Raw genomic sequence first — 17,934 nt, forward strand, 5'->3', positions numbered from 1 at the left:
TAAAGTGGTACCTCAGGATAAGAATGGACCTCCGGATCAAATTAAGTTCGTAACCCGAGGTAGCAGTGTATTAGGAAGAAAAAATGAGAGAGAGTAACGCCGAAGGAAATGGGGTCGGGAAGAGGCAGGTGCGGTTTTAAGGCAGTGTTTGGCCTCAGAGTTCAGGTCTCGGTCCTTTCAAGGTGCTGTGGGCATCAAAATGAGAGCCAGGCTGGTGGCGTGGAAAAGGACCGCCAGGAAGATGTCCTTGCAGGACCTTTCGTGCTCCTCCTGCTCCTGTTTCCAAGCGAGGGAGCAGCTCAGACGCCAGTCCAGGGGGTCCCCCAAATAAGGCTCCCCTGGGTGCAGGCCATGCCCGGGGCTCCGCCTTTGCAGAGGGAGAGAGGGGGGAGCTGGGGGCGCCCGGCTCGCCAAGGGTTAAAAGGAACGGAGCTGCATTCCTAGAGAGGACAGGAAATAAGGTGGAGATGCTGTCCTCCCGAGCAGAAGCCCATCCCACTTTCCCAGCTTCCTCCCTGCAAGAGGGGGAAGGTGGCTTTCGTCTCCGCTGCAGGAGCTGCCTCAGTTTCCCATCTGGGATCTGGTGAGTTTCCTTTCTTTTCTGCCTTAGGGTGCATTGGGGAGAAGTGGGGCGGGTCCATGGGGAGCGTGTTCAGCTCCTGCAGGCGGATCCCCAAGCCAGGGATAAGAGGTTCCGCCCCTCTTCCTCTCTGCAAAACCAGGGAGGCTGCAAGTAGCAGGAGGTCTGCAATTCTCTTCTTCCTTAGCATCAAGAGGCCGCTTGCCCCTTTGGGGAGGGGGGGTCACGGAGTAGGAAGAAAAGGGCATGCAATGGAATCCCGATGGGACTGAGGAATCAATTACATTCGTTAGCCCAGGTGGAAACATTTAGGGGTAGAACTAAAACCTTGGCCTCTATGATAGACAAAGTCCTTCCGTGTCACAGTGCGCAGTTAGACCCATGGAACTCCCATCCACAGGAGGAAGGGATGGGACCACCAAGCTAGATGGCTTTAGAAGAGGATGAGGCCAATTCAGGGTCCTGGCCCCCACAGTTGGAGGCTGCCATGCCTCTGAATGCCAGCTGCTGGGAAATGCAGAGGGAGAGAGCTATCCCTGGGCTCCAGGCCTGCTGGTGGGCTTCCCAAAAGATGCCCCAGGTTGGCACCTGAGAGAACAGGAGAGAAAAGGAGGCTGGACTGTCTTCACCCAACCTGGTGATAACAGAATAAAGGATTTAAGGAGGTAGCTGCATGGACTGCGTGGGCTAAGAGGAGTGGTGAGGGGACCAGCTGGGGAATCCGCAAGGGAAGGCGGCTCTGGGCCAGGGGAGGGGTTTGGGGGCAATGATGAGTGGTCAGAGGGAGAAGCCTGGGAGGAGGAGGTGTCTGAAGCTGAAGACGTAACAGGGCTTAGTTAGCGGGGAGAATCTGTGGCAGAGAACAATGTAGATCCAGAGGCAGCAGATTCAGATGAGGGAGGCCAAGAGGTAGGGATGATTCTAGCTGGTCTCCCCTCCTCCTGTGACAAGTCCCCCCCCCCCCCACCATCATCATAATCAATTCCCTGATGTTCACCCAAAATTCCCATGGCAGATTAAAACAGTATATCACAATATTAAGAAGAGTATAAAATTGTTACTATCACAGAAATAAGCGAAATCCTGTATCTCTCTTTTTAAAACACTGTCCTTTGGCCTCACCCACAAGTTATTTGGTCCCACCTATCTGTTCTTTGGCCAGGTGAAGTTCTGGCCCTCAGAATAAAGAAAGAGGGACCCACCCCAGGAGTCTTGAGAATGTGGGAGATTGCAAGTGTTGCAACATGAGGCAGAAGCAGGAAAAAAATGTGCCCTGACATTTGGGGGTGGGAGGGACCCCCACTATTGCCCTGGGCCCAGATGACTCACTCATCCATTCTGACTTCCTTCCTTCCTTCCTTTATTTTTTAAGGAAAGCTCAGTCTGAGTTGTGGTGCAGTCCAGCCCTGGTTCCTAGCAAGATTCATCCATGCTTGCCCAGGGAATATTTCTATTCACCTGACTGTGTATCAGATTTACCGGTATATTAGAAAAATATATTTTCTTTTTAGGATTTGCTAAAACCACTCATTAGGACAGGCAGAACTTGGCAGAAGACATAGGGACTTCCTTCGATTTCCTGGAGGTGTCCTGAGAACAGAGATGGATGAGCAAGACTCAGCAGGGCCTGATGCAGCAAGACTTCATTCCATCCAAATTCTTAGTCATAGAAGAATCTGGGGAAATTCTGTCCAAAGGATCCTGGGTGAGGAGGACACCCTCCGCTCAGATGTGCAGAGCCAGCAGCTCAGGCGGCTTTGCTACCAGGAGGCCAAAGGACCCCGAGAGGTTTGCAACCGACTCTACCACTTTTGCCGTCAGTGGCTGAAACCAGAAATCCACACGAAAGCTGAGATGCTGGACCTGGTGATCTTGGAGCAGTTCCTGGCTGTCCTTCCACCAGAGATGGAGAGCTGGGTGAGGGAATGTGGAGCAGAGACCAGTTCCCAGGCGGTGGCCCTGGCCGAAGGTTTCCTCCTGAGTCAGGCAGAGGAGAGAAAGCAGGCAGAGCAGCAGGTGAGAGAGACTTTACTCTGGATACTTCCAAGGGGCTCCAAACTTGAGAGTATCCCCCAATTCTCTACTAATTCTTTTGGAAAGCATCCGAGGAATGATATCCGATACCCCTAAAGTGTTTGTGTCCTTTGCCATTCCAGTTCTAATCTAATTCTTTTGAATGCTTGTTGCTCTTGCAGGGGAAGGATCAGTTTCCAGAAATGGGTCTGGATTCTTCTGAGGCAGAGAGATCTCCATTGGACTCCAGAGTAAGGCCACTGGGTAAGGAGGGAGGAGTTTTTTCTCCCCCATTTTATCACATTATGTTGTTTTTGAAACTAATTTGTGAGATTTCTACATCTTTTTTGGAGAAGACACATGAAGCCAAGAGCCCAGAGAAAGGGTGATATATTTTTGCACAACTAATATGTGAAATGGTTACCAGCGTCCACATTTACATGGCTACCCTTAATTTTTGGAAGGCCCACCTGTAGTTTTCCTTCTGAGTGAAGCATGCACTTACCTTTTTCTCTCGTAGGAGACCGAACGATGCCAGCAAGACCTGTTTGTCCGTCTTTTCTTGGTGGCGAAGGGGAAGCTGCCCCTGTGGAAGCAGAGCAGGTAGGAGGAAGGAGCCAGGTGGGGAAAGAGGATGTCATGGACGGGTTGGACACAGAGGAAAGGTGGGAGGAGCCGCCTAGGAAAGAAGGGCTGAATGCTAAAATAGGCTTCTAAGCAGTTTACACACCACACCAAACAGTGGACAGGATTCACCCCATCAGTTGCACAATGGGGCTTCCCCCCTCTCACCCCCCTGTCATTGCCCCCCTGCACACCTTGAAGTTGTCTACAGGGCATCAGGAAGGTCCCCCCACCCGGCAAGAACAGCACACAGGGAAAGAAGGAAGGGGATCCTTCCATGTGGCAAATGGGGATGTGTCCATAATGAAATGTGCAGAAGAAGAATCCCATTAAAACATAACATCAGTTAAGAAGCAGAAGACAACAGAGCAAAGTGTAACTGTTCACCTTGATGTTGTCTAAGAGGACAACCTTTTTCCTTTTCTTTTAGGGTTCAGTGTGCTTTGAAGATGTAGCTGTGCATTTCACAGACGAGGAGTGGGCGTTGCTGGATCCTGACCTGAGAGCTCTGCACAAGGAAGTCACGGAGGAGAATCGTGGGATCTTGGACTCTCTCGGTAAGGCTTCCTCTTGGATCATCCTATTTGCTTTGAAAACTGAAGACATATCTCTATGGGAGGAACCTTTGGTTTTTCGATGGGGCTCAACAGCACCACCCACAGCCCCTAGGATTCTAATACTCCCACAGAAAACCGTGGATGGAAGACTATTATCATTATCATCATCATTATCATCATCTGTCGGATTTTTTGTTTCCGTTCTTGCTTCTTTCTGTCCTGGGTTGACTAAAGAGACGAGTGACATTAGAGATGGCACAGATCCCATGAGGCTCCAATGTATTTCTCTCTCAGTTCCAGGTGGTGATGAATTGGAGCTGAAGAACGAGGGAGACCAGGAGAAAAGCCACACAGTGGGGAAGTCCTATTCAGAGCGCAGAGAGAGCTTCAGTCAGAGCTCCCATTCCACTTCAAATCAAAGAAATCCCCTTCAGAAGAAACCCTATCAGTGCTCTGAATGTGGAAAGAGCTTCAGTCACAGAAACAAGTTCACTGTCCATCAGAGAATTCATACAGGGGAGAAACCTTATCAGTGCCAAGAGTGTGGAAGGAGCTTCAGTCAATCGGGCGCTTTAACTTCCCATTACAGAATTCATACAGGGGAGAAACCTTATCATTGCTTGGAATGTGGAAAAAGCTTCATTCAACAAGGCCAGCTTACTGTACATCGAAGAATGCATACAGGGGAGAAACCTTATCAGTGCTTGGAATGTAGAAAGAGTTTCAGAATATCAAGCCAGCTCACAGTCCATCAGAGAAGTCATACAGGGGAGAAACTTTATCAGTGCTTGGAATGTGGAAAGAGGTTCAGTCAGAGCAGCCGGCTCATTGTCCATCACAGAATTCATTCCGGGGGGAAACCATATCAGTGCTTGCAATGTGGAAAGAGGTTTACTTGGAGAATAAGTTTCACTTCCCTTCAAAGAAGTCTTACTGGAAATAAAACCTATCACTGCTTGGAATGTGGAAAAAGCTTCAATCACCAAGGCCATCTTACTATACATCAAAGAATTCATAAAGGGGAGAAACCTTATCACTGCTTGGAATGTGGAAAAAGCTTCAGTAAACAAGGCCAGCTACTGTACATCAAAGAATTCACACAGGGAAGAAACCATATCAGTGCTTGGAATGTGGAAAGAGCTTCACTTGGAAAATAAATTTCATTTCCCATCAAAGAATCCATACTGGAGATAAACACTATCACTGCTTGGAATGTGGAAAAAGCTTCAGTCACCAAGGCCAGCTTGTTGTTTAGTTGTGTCTGACTCTTCGTGACCCCATGAACCAGAGCACGCCAAACACGCCTGTCTTCCACTGCCTCCTGCAATTAGGTCAAACGCATGCTGGTAGCTTCGAGAACACTGTCCAACCATCTCGTCCTCTGTCGTCCCCTTCTCCTTGTGCCCTCCATCTTTCCCAACATCAGGGTCTTTTCCAGGGAGTCTTCTCTTCTCATGAGGTGGCCAAATATTGGAGCCTCAGCTTCAGGATCTGTCCTTCCAGTGAGCGCTCAGGGCTGATTTCCTTCAGAATGGAGAGGTTTGATCTTCTTGCAGTCCTTGGGACTCTCAAGAGTCTCCTCCAGCACTACAATTCAAAAGCATCCATTCTTCGGCGATCAGCCTTCTTTACGGTCCAGCTCTCACTTCCCTACATCACTACTGGGAAAACCATAGCTTTAACTATACAGACCTTTGTTGGCAAGGTGATGTCTCTGTTTTTTAAGATGCTGTCTAGGTTTGCCATTGCTTTTCTCCCAAGAAGCAGGCATCTTTTAATTTCGTGACTGCTGTCACCATCTGCAGTGATCATGGAGCCCAAGAAAGTAAAGTCTCTCACTGCCTCCATTTCTTCCCCTTCTATTTGCCAGGAGGTGATGGGACCAGTGGCCATGATCATAGTTTTTTTGATGTTGAGCCTCAGACCGTATTTTGCACTCTCCTCTTTCACCCGCATTAAAAGGTTCTTTAACTCCTCCTCACTTTCTGCCATCAAGGTTGTGTCATCTGCATATCTGAGGTTGTTGATATTTCTTCTGGTAATCTTAATTCCGCCTTGGGATTCATTCAGCCCAGCCTTTCGCATGATGAATTCTGCATATAAATTAAATAAGCAGGGAGACAATATACAGCCTTGTCGTACGCCTTTCCCAATATTGAACCAATCAGTTGTTCCATATCCAGTTCTAACTGTAGCTTCTTGTCCCACATAGAGATTTCTCAGGAGACAGATGAGGTGATCAGGCACTCCCATTTCTTTAAGAACTTGCCATAGTTTGCTGTGGTCAACACAAAGGCTTTTGCATAGTCAATGAAGCAGAAGTATTTGTCTTTCCGGAACTCTCTAGCTTTCTCCATAATCCAGTGCATGTTTGCACTTTGGTCTCTGGTTCCTCTACCCCTTCGAAATGCAGCTTGCACTTCTGGGAGTTCTCGGTCCACATGCTGCTTAAGCTTGCCTTGTAGAATTTTAAGCATAACCTTGCTAGCGTGTGAAATGAGTGCAATTGTGCGGTAGTTGGAACATTCTTTGGCACTGCCCTTCTTTGGGATTGGGATGTAGACTGATCTTCTCCAATCCTCTGGCCACTGCTGAGTTTTCCAAATTTGCTGGCATATTGAGTGTAGCACCTTAACAACATCACCTTTTAAAATTTTAAATAGTTTGTAATATCATCTCTTCCACTGGCCTTGTTATTAGCAGTGCTTTCTAAGGCCCATTTGACTTCACTCTCCAGGATGTCTGGCTCATTCTATCATTTTTGAGATTGCATCCCAGTACAGCTTTCGCCACTCTTTTGTTGACTATGAGGGCAACTCCATTTCTTTTACGGGATTCTTGCCCACAGTAGTAGATATGATGGTCATCGAAACTGAATTCGCCCAATCCTGTCCATTTTAGTTCACTGATGCCCAGGATGTCAATATTTATTTTTGCCATCTCATTTTTGACCACAGCCAACTTACCAAAGTTCATGGTTCTTACATTCCAGGTTCCTATGCAATATTTTTCTTTACATCATTGGACTTTCCTTTCGCTTCCAGGCATATCCGCAACTGAGCGACCTTTTGGCTTTGGCCCAGCCGCTTCATCAGCTCTGAATCTACTTGTACTTGTCCTCCGCTCTTCCTCAGTAGCATGTTGGACACCTTCCGACTTGAGGGGCTCAGCTTCCAGCATCATAACTTTTATATGCCTGTTGCCTTTGTCCATGGAGTTTTCTTGGCAGGGATACTGGAGTGGCTTGCTGGTTCCTGTTCCAGGTGGATCACGTTTGGTCAAAACTCTCCACTATGACCTGTCCATCTTGGGTGGCCCTGCACGGCATAGCTCATAGCTTCTCTGAGTTATTCAAGCCCCTTCGCCACGGCAAAGCAGTGATCCATGATGAAGGGGAAGGCCAGCTTACTGTACATCAAAGAATTCATACAGGGGGAAAACCCTATCAGTACTTGGAATGTGGAAAGAGATTCAGAATAAAAAGCCATCTTACTGTCTATCAGACAAGTCATACAGAGGAGAAACCCTATCAGTACTTGGAATGTGTCAAGAGCTTTATTCGAAGAGGCCACCTCTTGGCCCATCAAACAATTCATACAGGAGAGACACCGCATCAGTGCTTGGAATGTGGCAAGGGCTTCAGAAGAAAGGGCAGTTTAACTTCCCATCAGAGAATTTCTAAAGGGGAAAAACCTTATCAGTGCTTGGAATGTAGAAGGGGCTTCATTGACAGACGCCATTTCACTGTCCATCAGATAATTCATACAGGGGAGAAACCATATCAGTGCTCGGAATGTGGAAAGAAATTCACCCAGAGTGCCCATCTCACAACCCATCACAGAATTCATACAGGGGAGAAACCCTATCAGTGCTTGGAATGTGGAAAGAGATTCATTGAGAAGGCCAAACTCATGATCCATCAAAGAATTCACAGCGAGGTGAAACTATTTCAGTGCCAAGAATATGGGAAGAGCTTCAGTCACAGGGCCCGTCTCGCTTCCCATCAAAGAACTCACTTTGGGGAAAAATTATAGTAGTGGCTGTATACAGATTTATTAGACTTTAGTTTGTATGAGGTGAGGATTGTAGCTGGGTTATTTGCCACATCTGGTGCCCCATAGCTATTTCAACTATGTATCCAGAACTGTGACTTGCAAGTTCTTGGCCAAGGTGTTTAATACCTTCTTCACAGTTTCCTTTCTCTTGGCAGATCAGGATGAGCAGGTGACAGCAAAGGTTGCACAGTTTTTAGCTGGGACAATTAGAATAAGCTCCACTATTTGACTATTGACTCAAAACCCTACAACGTATTCTATATAACGGACTTTTAATTTTTATTCTTTGTATATTGTATTGTTGTATTATTGGTATGGAATCTTCACCCAGTCTGTATTATATTTAAACCACAATGGCAGCAAAATGCTCTTTCAGGCATGCTTGTGTATTTCAAACATTTGCCCTTGTCATAACTAAAGTCTTTCTCCAAATCGAATCCTTCTCAGTGGCTGGTTAAATTAGCAAGTTATTTTATCTCCTCTAGTTCAGAGCCTGCCTGTTAGTTAAGTCCAATTTTTTATCTTAAAAGACAGAGGAGTCCTCCACTCCTGGCGCCGGCTTTGGAGAGTTGCTGTGATGAGCGATGCGTTGCACCCAGCATCCCCCTGCCCCCCCTCATTCCTTCAGGACAGGCAGCAGGTATCGGACAATCTGTGGGTGGGGTGCTCCCCCCCCAGCCCTGGGGGGGGGGGCAGTTGGGAGGATAATTACTCCCATATTATCCTCGTTATCCGCACGAAAGGGCTCCACTGTTATGGGTGAAGCTGTTCACCATGGCAGCCAAACAGGAAGTCCATTATGTCTCCTTTCAGTCTCCTCTTCAGGCTAAACATACCCAGCTTGTTTTCCAGACCTTTTAATTTTTGTGGCTGAACTGTATTCATAGAATACTGTCTCTTGCATTGCTTCATTTTTGAACGGCTAAAGACTGGATTGAAGCTCTGCTAGGGCGGCTGTGTGTGCGCTTGCCTCGCATCCTTTAAAACAGGAAATGGCTGTTTTTCTTTGCTTGCTATCCAACACACGTGCTTCTGTATAGGATTACATATACTTAATATGACTCTCTTTTAATAATTAAATGGCCATCAAAATAAACCTGGGAGGTCCAGCCCACAATAAAAGACCACATGACACACCCGACTTTCCCTTCTCCTTCCCACAACCACTTTCCCACAGGTTGGCCTCTAGGGCTCCCTTGCAGCCAGATGGTTCCCTCATTCCACAGCACAAAACAGGTTCACACAGAAAGTAGGGAAATTGTCCCTTAGAAAGCTCAACAACTTTAGGGGTGTCCTGGTTTTTACATGGGAAATACAAGATAAACTAGGGGACTCCTGGGCCCCCGGGTTTGAGGGGCCAGAAAGGGAATCTCCAGCCTTGTCTTCCCCCTATTTCTGCAGGTAGACCCCTTCTGCTTGCATTGACTCTTTGGGTGACGAAGCAAGATGGTCCAGGGGTCAAACTCCCCTGAGGGAACCCTCCACCTCTGAGGAGAAAAAAGCCCTTCTTATTATCCTCCTTCTTAGGCCTCAGACACAGAGAGGGGCTTTCCCTCCTTGCCCCCTTCGCCTGTTCTGGCTGCTTGCCTGGGATCTCCAAATGGAGAGGCCTCCGTTGGGCCAACATGATGAGGAGAGACGCTGCCCTGCAGAGGCAAAGCCATCATGGCAGGAAGGCACCTGAGGACGCCCCGTGAGCGCTGGCACCCAAAGGTGCCACCCTCCTTCAGCTGGGAGGAGAGTGCATGAGAGCCACAAGGCCCACAATGGAGCCATGGCGTCTCTGGGAGCGGCTGGGGCCTCTGGAAGAAACAAAATGGCGTTCCCGCCTTTTTCGGAAAAGGGCGGGAAACACCATCTGGGCCTCCATGGGCTCCTGGGCCTGCCTGGCCATGTGGGGGGTGGAATCCAGCTGCCCCCAAACTCTTCCCTACCCCAGACAATTGGGGGGGGGTGAATGAGAAGCTGGGAGGGGGAGCAGCCAAGAGGGAAACTTGGGGGACAAACTCCCTCAGGAAACAGGACGAAGGAGAGGATGAGGCCAAGGGAAAATCCTCACAAAACTGGCAACCGTTTCTCTCAGAGACATGAAGGCCCTGCCTGTCTGCAGAAGGGGAGTCATCCCCATCTAGTAAAAGACTATGAATTAAAAGTAGAGGCGCTATATGTACTTTTCTTTTGGGATGAGCTGGCCTGACCAAAACCCCCTCACAGCTATGGGCAAAGGCTGGCTGGGGGGCCTCCCAGCCTGACCCACTCAAGCGGCAGAAGGGGTTGGGTGGAAGCTGAGGGCAGGCTCCCTCAGAAAATGGTGGCCTCTCCTTCCTCAGAGGTTTGTTTGTTTGTTTGTATTTTAAGAAATATTTTCATTTGTCCAAAGATATACAAAAGTTCACACCGAATACGAAGTATCTTTTACTGATACAGCAGAATAAAGGTGCTTTTACAATCTAATCTTTAAAAAAAAGGAACAGTAGCAAAAAGAAGAAAGGGGGAAAGAAACAGAAGAGAGAGAGAAAATAAAGAAAATGGAAGGGGGAAAAAAGATTAAAAGACTTCTGGTTCTTTGTCCTGCAGCTAAATACAGTATCCACTCATTAACCTCCAACTATTTTATTATCTACAAGCCAGTGATTTTTTTCAATCTTCAAATCCAGATGTCACAAGTTCATTTTCTCTTTCATGCAAATAATCCATAAGGAGATTCCAGACCTTAGTAAATGTCAATGATTTTTCTCTAATTAAACACATTAGCTTTGCCATCTCAGCTAAGTCCAATAATTTTCTCAACCATTCCTCTACAGTAGGTTTGTGCATATAACAACCTCACTGCTGTAATCATATATTGGAATAATCTTCTACAGTCCTTTTCCAGTTGTGCTTCCTTGGAGGTTTTTAAGTAGAGGTTGGATGGCCATCTGTCAGGGGTGCGATTCTTGCATTGCAGGGGGTTGGACTAGATGATCCTTGAAGTGCCTTCCAACTCTGCAGTTCTAGGAGACTATGAAAGCACAGAGCAGGACTTAGCACCGCTGCAGGAAGAAAGGCTTGGGCCACGAAAAGTTCACCTGTTACTGGAATTTTAAGGTGTCATAAATAATATGAATGTTCCTAAGTGCACAAGGTAAACATACATGTGCCTAAACCACATGTCTGAAATGGTACATGAGAGCAAGACCAGGGCCATCTTTAGCCCCCAGTTATAAGACTCCCTCTTAAGCTGGTAGAAGGAAGCTCTTGACAAAACCTTTCCCAATAGGCGGAGTTCTTTTCACTTGCTAATCCCTCAAATCCACTAATAGACAAACTTCTCACCAGCCCCAAAATTGAGTTCCAATTAGTTCCTGCCTCCACTCATTCTTCTCTGGCAGATAATGAACCTAGGGGGATACTGGGTCCCTTGATGGGGAGTTGGGCTGTGCAAGCCAACCCCAAAATTTTGTCTAATATCAGACTCAAGGAAGAAGCCACGGGCAGAGCCTCCCTCTTCAGCAGAGGCCTACCTAGGCTCCCTTGCACCTGGGGAAAGGAGTTCGGATACTCAGGGGTAGAAGGGGGGGAGGCTTTGGCCTGCAATGCTCGCTCTTCTCCCCTGCAACAAAAGTGGAGGGTGGAAGTTAACTTGGGGCATAGCCACACTTCCTCTTAGCACTGTTTCCCCTGGGGGAAACCACTCTCTGTCAGCACAAATGACAATTTGGGTTCCCCCCGGATAGCCATTTGTGCCAAATTATCACTAAAGAGCAGTTTTTCCCTAGGAAAGGCGTAGGGGTGGGGGCAAAGGAGAAGCAAGGCACAGCACAAGTGGAAGTTTGGAGGAGCCTTCAGCCCCACAGCCTACTATGAGATGCACGTCAATAGATAGGAAGCTGTCTCATAATGAGATCATTCATCCACCTAGCTCAGTATTGTCTAAACGGACTGGCAGCCATAGTTCTCCAGGGTTTCTGGCAGGAACCTCTCCCAGTCCCACCTGGTGACACCATTGGGGATTGAACCTGAGACCACTGCATGCCAAGAAGACGCTCTACCTATGACCGTTCCCCTTTAATGGCAGGTGCCAGTTTGGAAAGACCCAACATATAAACTGTAGGGATGGCTAAGTTGGGGCTAGAGATCCTTTGCTTTTCAGTCACACAACACATGCTCTGAAGGTGGTGTGGGTGTGGAGATAAAGGAAGAACTCCCACCTCCTTACAGACGTTCACCTGAAGAACCAAACTCTTGGCAAGATGTCATCTTCATCCCCATCCACGGACACTGGAGCCTCCTAAAGTGAGGGCTGCCTCTCAAAAGGTATCCATTCAAGACTCAACATGTGGGACCCTGCAGTACAGAATGGTCATATCTCAGGGGTCCTTTGCTAGTGCCTCCCGCTCCCTGGTTTCACATTGGCAGGAAAGCATTTGCTAGCACAGAAAATAAGTGCTGTTGGGGACCCCCTCCATGGAGTCGCCTCCCTCCTCCCACCTCCATAACAGAACCTTCTCAACTTGGCAACTTTGGAACTGAGTGACTGTTGCATCATCTCTCGTTCCGGAGTCAGGCCGGGGTTCTCTTGGCTCCAGGGCGCGGCTGAACCTCTCTTTGCAAGAAGCCACGTTGCACCCGTGTTCCTGAGCTTGGGCGAGCCCAGAACGATGGTCACAATCGAGTCGGAATCGGACTTCTACGACGTGTTTGAGATCCTGGGGAAGGGCACCTTCGGGGAAGTGGTGAAGAGCTGGAAGCGCAGCACAGGCGAGATGGTGGCCATCAAGATCCTGAAGAACGACTCCTACCGTAGCAGGATCATCAAGAATGAGCTGAAGCTTCTGCAGACCATGTCCGAGGTGGACTCGGAGGAGTCCCACATCGTCCAGTTCCACGAGTTCTTCCACGACGAGCTCAAGTTCTACCTGGTCTTCGAGCTGCTGGAGCAAAACCTCTTTGACTTCCAGAAGGAGCACAACTTTTCCCCACTGCCCGTCCGGCACATCCGGACAGTGACCATACAGGTGTTGAGGGCCCTGGCCAAGCTGAAGGAGCTCTCCATCATCCACGCGGACCTGAAGCCCGAAAACATCATGCTGGTGGACCAAGTCAGGTACCCTTTCCGAGTCAAGGTGATCGACTTTGGCTCAGCCAGCATCTTCAACGAGGTGCGCTACGTCAAAGAGCCCTACATCCAGTCCCGCTTCTACCGGGCGCCCGAGATCCTGCTGGGACTGCCCTTCTGCGAGAAGGTGGATGTCTGGTCCTTGGGCTGTGTGATGGCCGAGCTGCATCTGGGCTGGCCCCTCTACCCTGGCAACAACGAGTACGACCAGATCCGGTACATCTGTGAGACGCAGGGGATGCCTAGGCCCGCCCTGCTCAACGCGGCCAGGAAGGCTCACCTTTTCTTCAAGAGGAGCCAGCACCCTGAGGTGGTCAACTCCTGGCAGCTGAAGACCCCGGCGGAGTACCTGGCAGACACCAAGGTGAAGTCAGTGGAGAGAAGGAAGTATGTGCTCAAGTCCCTGGACCAGATGGAGACGGTCAACGTCCACAGGATGATCTACCCGGACACGGAGGCCCTGGCCGAGTACTTTGACCTGCGCAGCATGGTGGAGCTCATCAAGCGCATGCTGACCTGGGACTCACACGAGCGCATCACGCCCAGCGCTGCCCTGAAGCACCCGTACGTCTCCACCCAGCCGCTGAAGCAGAACTACGACCTTACCCAGTACTACCAGTTCTGCCTGCGCAGCCTCCACGAGTCGCTGCCCAGCCACAGCAAGACCGAGGAGGAGGCGCAGCTCTACAGCGCCATGGAAGAAGAGCGTTTCTACTCGGTGCGTGACAGTTTCCAGGAGGAGAACAGTGCCCACGGCATCCAGAGGACCACCAGCCAGATGGATGACCTCAGCATCGCCGAGGCTGGCCAGGAGGCACCCCTGAAGGTGTGGGGAGAAGGGCCCAGCGGGGGGCTGTATGAGCCGACCCACCCCGGGCCCCCGGAGGCGGCATCCGGCCGGCGCAAGCCAGTCCTGCAGAGCCTACGCTTGCGCCAGGAGCAACCGCAGCAAGAGCCCATCCCGGCCTACTACCGGAACCGCCGCGGCAGCCCCCGGCACCGCAAGGCGTCCCACCATGCCAAGCCAGACCCCACCTTCGAGAACCTGATCCTGCTGGGGCAGTACTCCCCTGAGGAGCCCCCCACGTGGGAGAAGGAAAGCAACGCCAGCACAGCCTCCCTGCCAGAGTCCAACGCCAGGGAAGACCCCGGCTACCCCAGGGGCTTGATGCTTTCGCCCACCGCTCAGGTAACGAGGGCTGGGGAGAAGGGGCCACAGCAGGGCAGGGGGACTGACTTGCGGGGGTCTCAGAGGAGGCGTGAGCCCAAGAGTTGAGGCAATGGATGGATGGGTCTCGGCTGAAGATAGGTCTTGGGGAAGAGTCATGAGTCAGAGCAGTGCATCTGCGTTGCAGGTTCAATCGCCGAAAGCATCTCTGGGTAGGGCTGGGAGAATCAAAGAATTGCAGAGTTGGAAGGGACCCTGAGGGTTGTCTAGTCCAGCCTGCTGCAATGCAATAATCTCACCCATGACAGATGGCCACCCAACCTCTGGTTAAAAGCCTCCAAGGAAGGAGAGTCCACCACCTCTCATGGGAGTCCGTTCCACTGTTGAGAGCCAACCCCAGAGGGCTATTGCTGCTGGTCCGTGTGGACAATACTGATTAAGGTGGGCCAAAATGGCCTGACTCGGTATACAGCTGTGTTCCTCTTCCTGTGTACCAAAGTAAGAGCCCAAGGCGTGTCCTCAAGTGTTGGAACTGGGCCACCACCAAGCCTCTGGAGCAACTTCCTCAGTGGGCTGAGCCAGGAGAGGGTGCACCTGTGAAGGAGGAAGGAAGGGTCTCCAAGGATCCAGAAGGTGCTGGAAAGTCCCTTGGAAACTCTGGCAATACTTTAGTTACCAGGGTTAGGCTCCCTTTCCCTCCACCCAGATGGAAAAACCGGCTGCCCACCTGCTCTCAGACCAACCGTGACTCCTTTTGCCCCCTGTATTGGTTTGTTGCTTTCCACACGTGCCCCCTTGGTTCCACAAACTTGTCCCTAGTGCCCCCTACCCCACCTGATTAGAAGCATTATTCAGACCAGCGCTTGGTATGACCCCCATACAAATTATAAACATTCACAATTTATTCAAAAGCCACTTACAACTATTTAGCTGAATTAATTCATCAAGACTGATTAACTTGGTCCAGAGATGCCTGGTTTTCAAAATCTGACAGTCCTTTGGCAAGAGTCTTGGGTACCACGTTCAGCAAATTCAGTAAATTCCTAACACGATGGATGGATGATACCAGTGTCTGGTTTAAAGACCCTTAGCAGGAGCCGTAAATCACCACCCCCAGCACCTCCCTGACACCCACTTGCCTCTTAGCACCCCCACTAGGTAATTCCACTGTCTCCCCAGAGGGTGGGACCACTCCCTTCCTCTGGGAACTGTTGGTCTAGATCAGTGTTTCTCAACCTTGGGTCCCCAGATGTTGCTGCACTACAACTCCCATCATCCCTGACCTCTGGCCTTGCTAGCTAGGGATGATGGGAGTTGTAGTTCAACAACATCTGGGGACCCAAGGTTGAGAAAGGCTGGTCTAGATCTTTCCTACCTTCCAGACAAGCTTGAGCCAGGAAGAACCTAAGATTAAAAGGCCAGGGTGAAGGAAGAGCACCGTCAAAGTCAGGGGGGTTTGAAGGTGCAGGGGTCCCCCCCCTCCCTCAGGGTCTGCGGCCTTACAGGGAATCCTTTCACGGCATGGGAAGAGCAAGGTAAAGGGGGGGGGGGATCTGCACTTTTCAGAGCTTGGTTGTCAAGAGTTGCTCCCCATAGAAACAACTTGCCAGCCCAGTGGCGTAGCGTGGGTTGTCAGCACCCGGGGCAAGGCAAGTAATTTGCGCCCCCTAACCCGTGGATTTGCGCCCCCTAACCCTAACCCCCAGATGTTGCGCCTGGTGCGGCCGGGCCCCCCTGCACCCCCCACGCTATGCCACTGTGCCAGCCGCTTGCAGGCCTCTGACCTCCCCCTCCCGCCCCAAATGCAATGGGGCAAGGGGCATTCCCAGCCTGCCTCCCCTTTCTGCCTGGCACATGGTGACTGCAGCACAGACATGCTCCTTGCCAACCTGCCAGGACCACGGCTTCACTCGCCTTGCTGCAGTTTCGGCTTGGAGGCCAGTGCTACCTGACAGCAGCTGGTCGGAAGCCTGGAAGTGAGGGTTTGGTGCCAACAGCCAGGGGTGGCGTTGTGGTTAGAGTGTTGGGCTGGGACTTGGGAGACACCAGGGCTCAAATCCCCCCCCCCAACTCGGCCATGCTGCTGATCTGGGGCCAGGCACTGTCTCTCTCAGCCTTGCAGAGTTGTTGTGGAGATTAAATGGAGGGGAGAACGAAGAACATCACATTGAGCTCCCTGGAGGAAAGATGGGCTATTAAAACGAGTGAACGAGGCTTGGAGGTAAACGGCTGAGAAAATTATGTGAAGATGGAAATATATGGGGGTGCGGTGGGGAGTGAAGCCTGACACCAAAATATTCAGCAGGGAAAAGCAGAATTTCTCCATCTCTCGATGATGGTGAAAAGGACACAGATGTCCTTTTATCACAAAATCCAGGTGAGATTCAGATCACAGTGCCAGGTGTGGGTGAAACCCATCCCACCTACTCCAGTGAACCAGTGGGTCTTGTGGGGAGAGAATTTTGTGCCAGCTTTGTGCTGCAGCAGCGAAAGAGGCAAAGCCCATCCTCTGGGAAGAGATGCAGAGCAAAACAAGTATCTCGCTTCTGTGAGCTGCGCATGGGCATAGGCACATCAGGAAACGGGTTGCAGTTCCGACGGCCCCACTTCCCAGTGGGTATAGCAGAGCTGGGGGAAAGGGCCAACTGCCTTACTCCCCACCTCCAAAAAAGGGACAGATAAACCAACAGGTGTGATAAGGTGGGGGAGTCTGTAATAGGGGATAATACGGGAAAAGGTTAGGGAGGAGTGAGAAAATATTATTATAGAAAGGTCGCAGTGCTTGGGACTTAAATTTAGAGAAAATGTAAGTGAAAGACGCTTCTAAAACTATTCATGCTATGGGGAAAATTCATAATGCTCGATAGAGCTCCCAGGCAGATAGCCACTGGTCAGGGATTCTGTAGCTATGATTCCAGCACGGCAGCGGGTTGGACTAGATGACCCCTGGGGTACCCCTTCTATATAGCTATTATCTCCAATCACCTAGAGCTACTGCTTCACAAGTGCCCTGAAACATATCCCCCTCCCTGCTGACCACCAGGGCTGCTCCCATGAACGCAGCACAAAACACAGAACCACGGAGCTGGAAGGGACCCCCATAGCCACCTAGCCTGCAGGGAACCGGGGGCTGGTGTTGGGACGTGGGTCCGGTAACGAGATGCCGTCTTTCTCTTTGGCAGAGAGCGCAGCCAGAGGTGTACGAGCCAGCCGCCCAGCTGCCTGGGCCCACCAGCTGGCTGCCGAAGGAGAACTGGCTGGCAGAGCATGGCATGGAGAGGGGGCCCCTCAAGGCAGTGCTGCACGCTTCCCGGAACCGCCACCAGCTGCAGCCGTACCTGCAACACATCGCCAGCCACCACTGACCCCGCGGGCCCTCCCCACCCCCCCACCCCGGAAGAGGGCAGGCGCAGCAGAGAGATGGCCCCGGCCGGGGGCCCTCGAAACAGATTTCTTTGTAGCCACTAAATATATAGACTGTTCCTCGCTGCCCAAAGCTACTTGCTTTAATAAAAGCCACCTTACTCTTACTGAACTATGCGGAGCACCAGGCTGGATGGGGCGGAGGGGGGCGGGAAGTCCCCTCTACTCCAGATCAAAAAGGCCTGCCAGTCTGTCTTGGCAAACTGCAGCCTGGCCCCCCCACCGCCTCTATCCTCCCAGCAGCGCCAGATGCACACAAACACACTTGACCACAGCAATAATAAACTCTTTATCCAATTGCAGAAGGCGTTGGCGGCACGTTTGTCTAGGGACCGGTCCATGCCCTATCCAGACCAATGCATGGCTCCCCACCCTGGGCGATGGAAGGGTCTCAGTCCCACTGGGCAGCTTCTGCT

The 17,934-nt window shown here is 50.6% G+C and overlaps 2 protein-coding genes and 1 long non-coding RNA gene across 12 annotated transcripts in view; 2 read left to right on the forward strand and 1 right to left on the reverse strand.

Moving 5' to 3' along the window:
* LOC310684888 overlaps positions 1-17,934 on the reverse strand; it is a 239,051-nt gene that overhangs the window by 74,496 nt on the left and 146,621 nt on the right. The gene's annotated exons all lie outside the window — the stretch shown is intronic.
* Positions 446-8,266, forward strand: LOC310684377 (uncharacterized protein). Of its 8 annotated transcripts, none has more exons than XM_083455444.1 (6): positions 446-583; positions 2,092-2,596; positions 2,776-2,857; positions 3,114-3,196; positions 3,648-3,774; positions 4,009-8,266. In XM_083455444.1, exons 2-6 carry the CDS (start codon positions 2,183-2,185, stop codon positions 4,929-4,931), a joined length of 1,629 nt encoding a protein of 542 aa, XP_083311570.1. In that variant the 5' UTR covers positions 446-583; positions 2,092-2,182; the 3' UTR covers positions 4,932-8,266. The 8 variants fall into 8 exon arrangements, with proteins under 8 accessions (XP_083311570.1, XP_083311574.1, XP_083311569.1 ...); XM_083455448.1 differs by having other exon boundaries at positions 447-583; positions 4,069-8,266; XM_083455443.1 differs by having other exon boundaries at positions 482-587; positions 1,958-2,596.
* Positions 7,841-17,823, forward strand: HIPK4 (homeodomain interacting protein kinase 4). 3 transcript variants are annotated; one of them, XR_014514735.1, is made up of 4 exons: positions 10,377-10,944; positions 11,148-15,319; positions 15,440-15,709; positions 15,861-17,823. XR_014514735.1 is itself a non-coding variant. In XM_083455336.1 (2 exons), exons 1-2 carry the CDS (start codon positions 12,470-12,472, stop codon positions 17,458-17,460), a joined length of 1,830 nt encoding a protein of 609 aa, XP_083311462.1. In that variant the 5' UTR covers positions 10,653-12,469; the 3' UTR covers positions 17,461-17,823. The 3 variants fall into 3 exon arrangements, 1 of the variants encoding a protein (XP_083311462.1); XR_014514734.1 differs by lacking the exon at positions 15,861-17,823 and having other exon boundaries at positions 7,841-10,944; positions 11,148-15,232; positions 15,440-15,625; XM_083455336.1 differs by lacking the exon at positions 15,440-15,709 and having other exon boundaries at positions 10,653-14,116; positions 17,278-17,823.

The sequence above is a fragment of the Podarcis tiliguerta genome (genome assembly GCF_965153285.1).
Source record: "Podarcis tiliguerta genome assembly, chromosome: 8".
Classification (NCBI taxonomy): Eukaryota; Metazoa; Chordata; class Lepidosauria; order Squamata; family Lacertidae; genus Podarcis; species Podarcis tiliguerta.

What these genes read in the sequence shown, in the direction of transcription:
- HIPK4 (XM_083455336.1), top strand. Translation starts at nt 12,470, where the DNA reads ATGGTCACAATCGAGTCGGAATCGGACTTCTACGACGTGTTTGAGATC. An exon ending in TGCTTTCGCCCACCGCTCAG is followed by an intron (nt 14,117 to 17,277) that starts GTAACGAGGGCT and finishes TCTCTTTGGCAG; the next exon opens with AGAGCGCAGCCAGAGGTGTA.
- LOC310684377 (XM_083455444.1), top strand. Translation starts at nt 2,183, where the DNA reads ATGGATGAGCAAGACTCAGCAGGGCCTGATGCAGCAAGACTTCATTCC. An exon ending in CTCCAGAGTAAGGCCACTGG is followed by an intron (nt 2,858 to 3,113) that starts GTAAGGAGGGAG and finishes TTTCTCTCGTAG; the next exon opens with GAGACCGAACGATGCCAGCA. An exon ending in TGGGATCTTGGACTCTCTCG is followed by an intron (nt 3,775 to 4,008) that starts GTAAGGCTTCCT and finishes GGTTGACTAAAG; the next exon opens with AGACGAGTGACATTAGAGAT.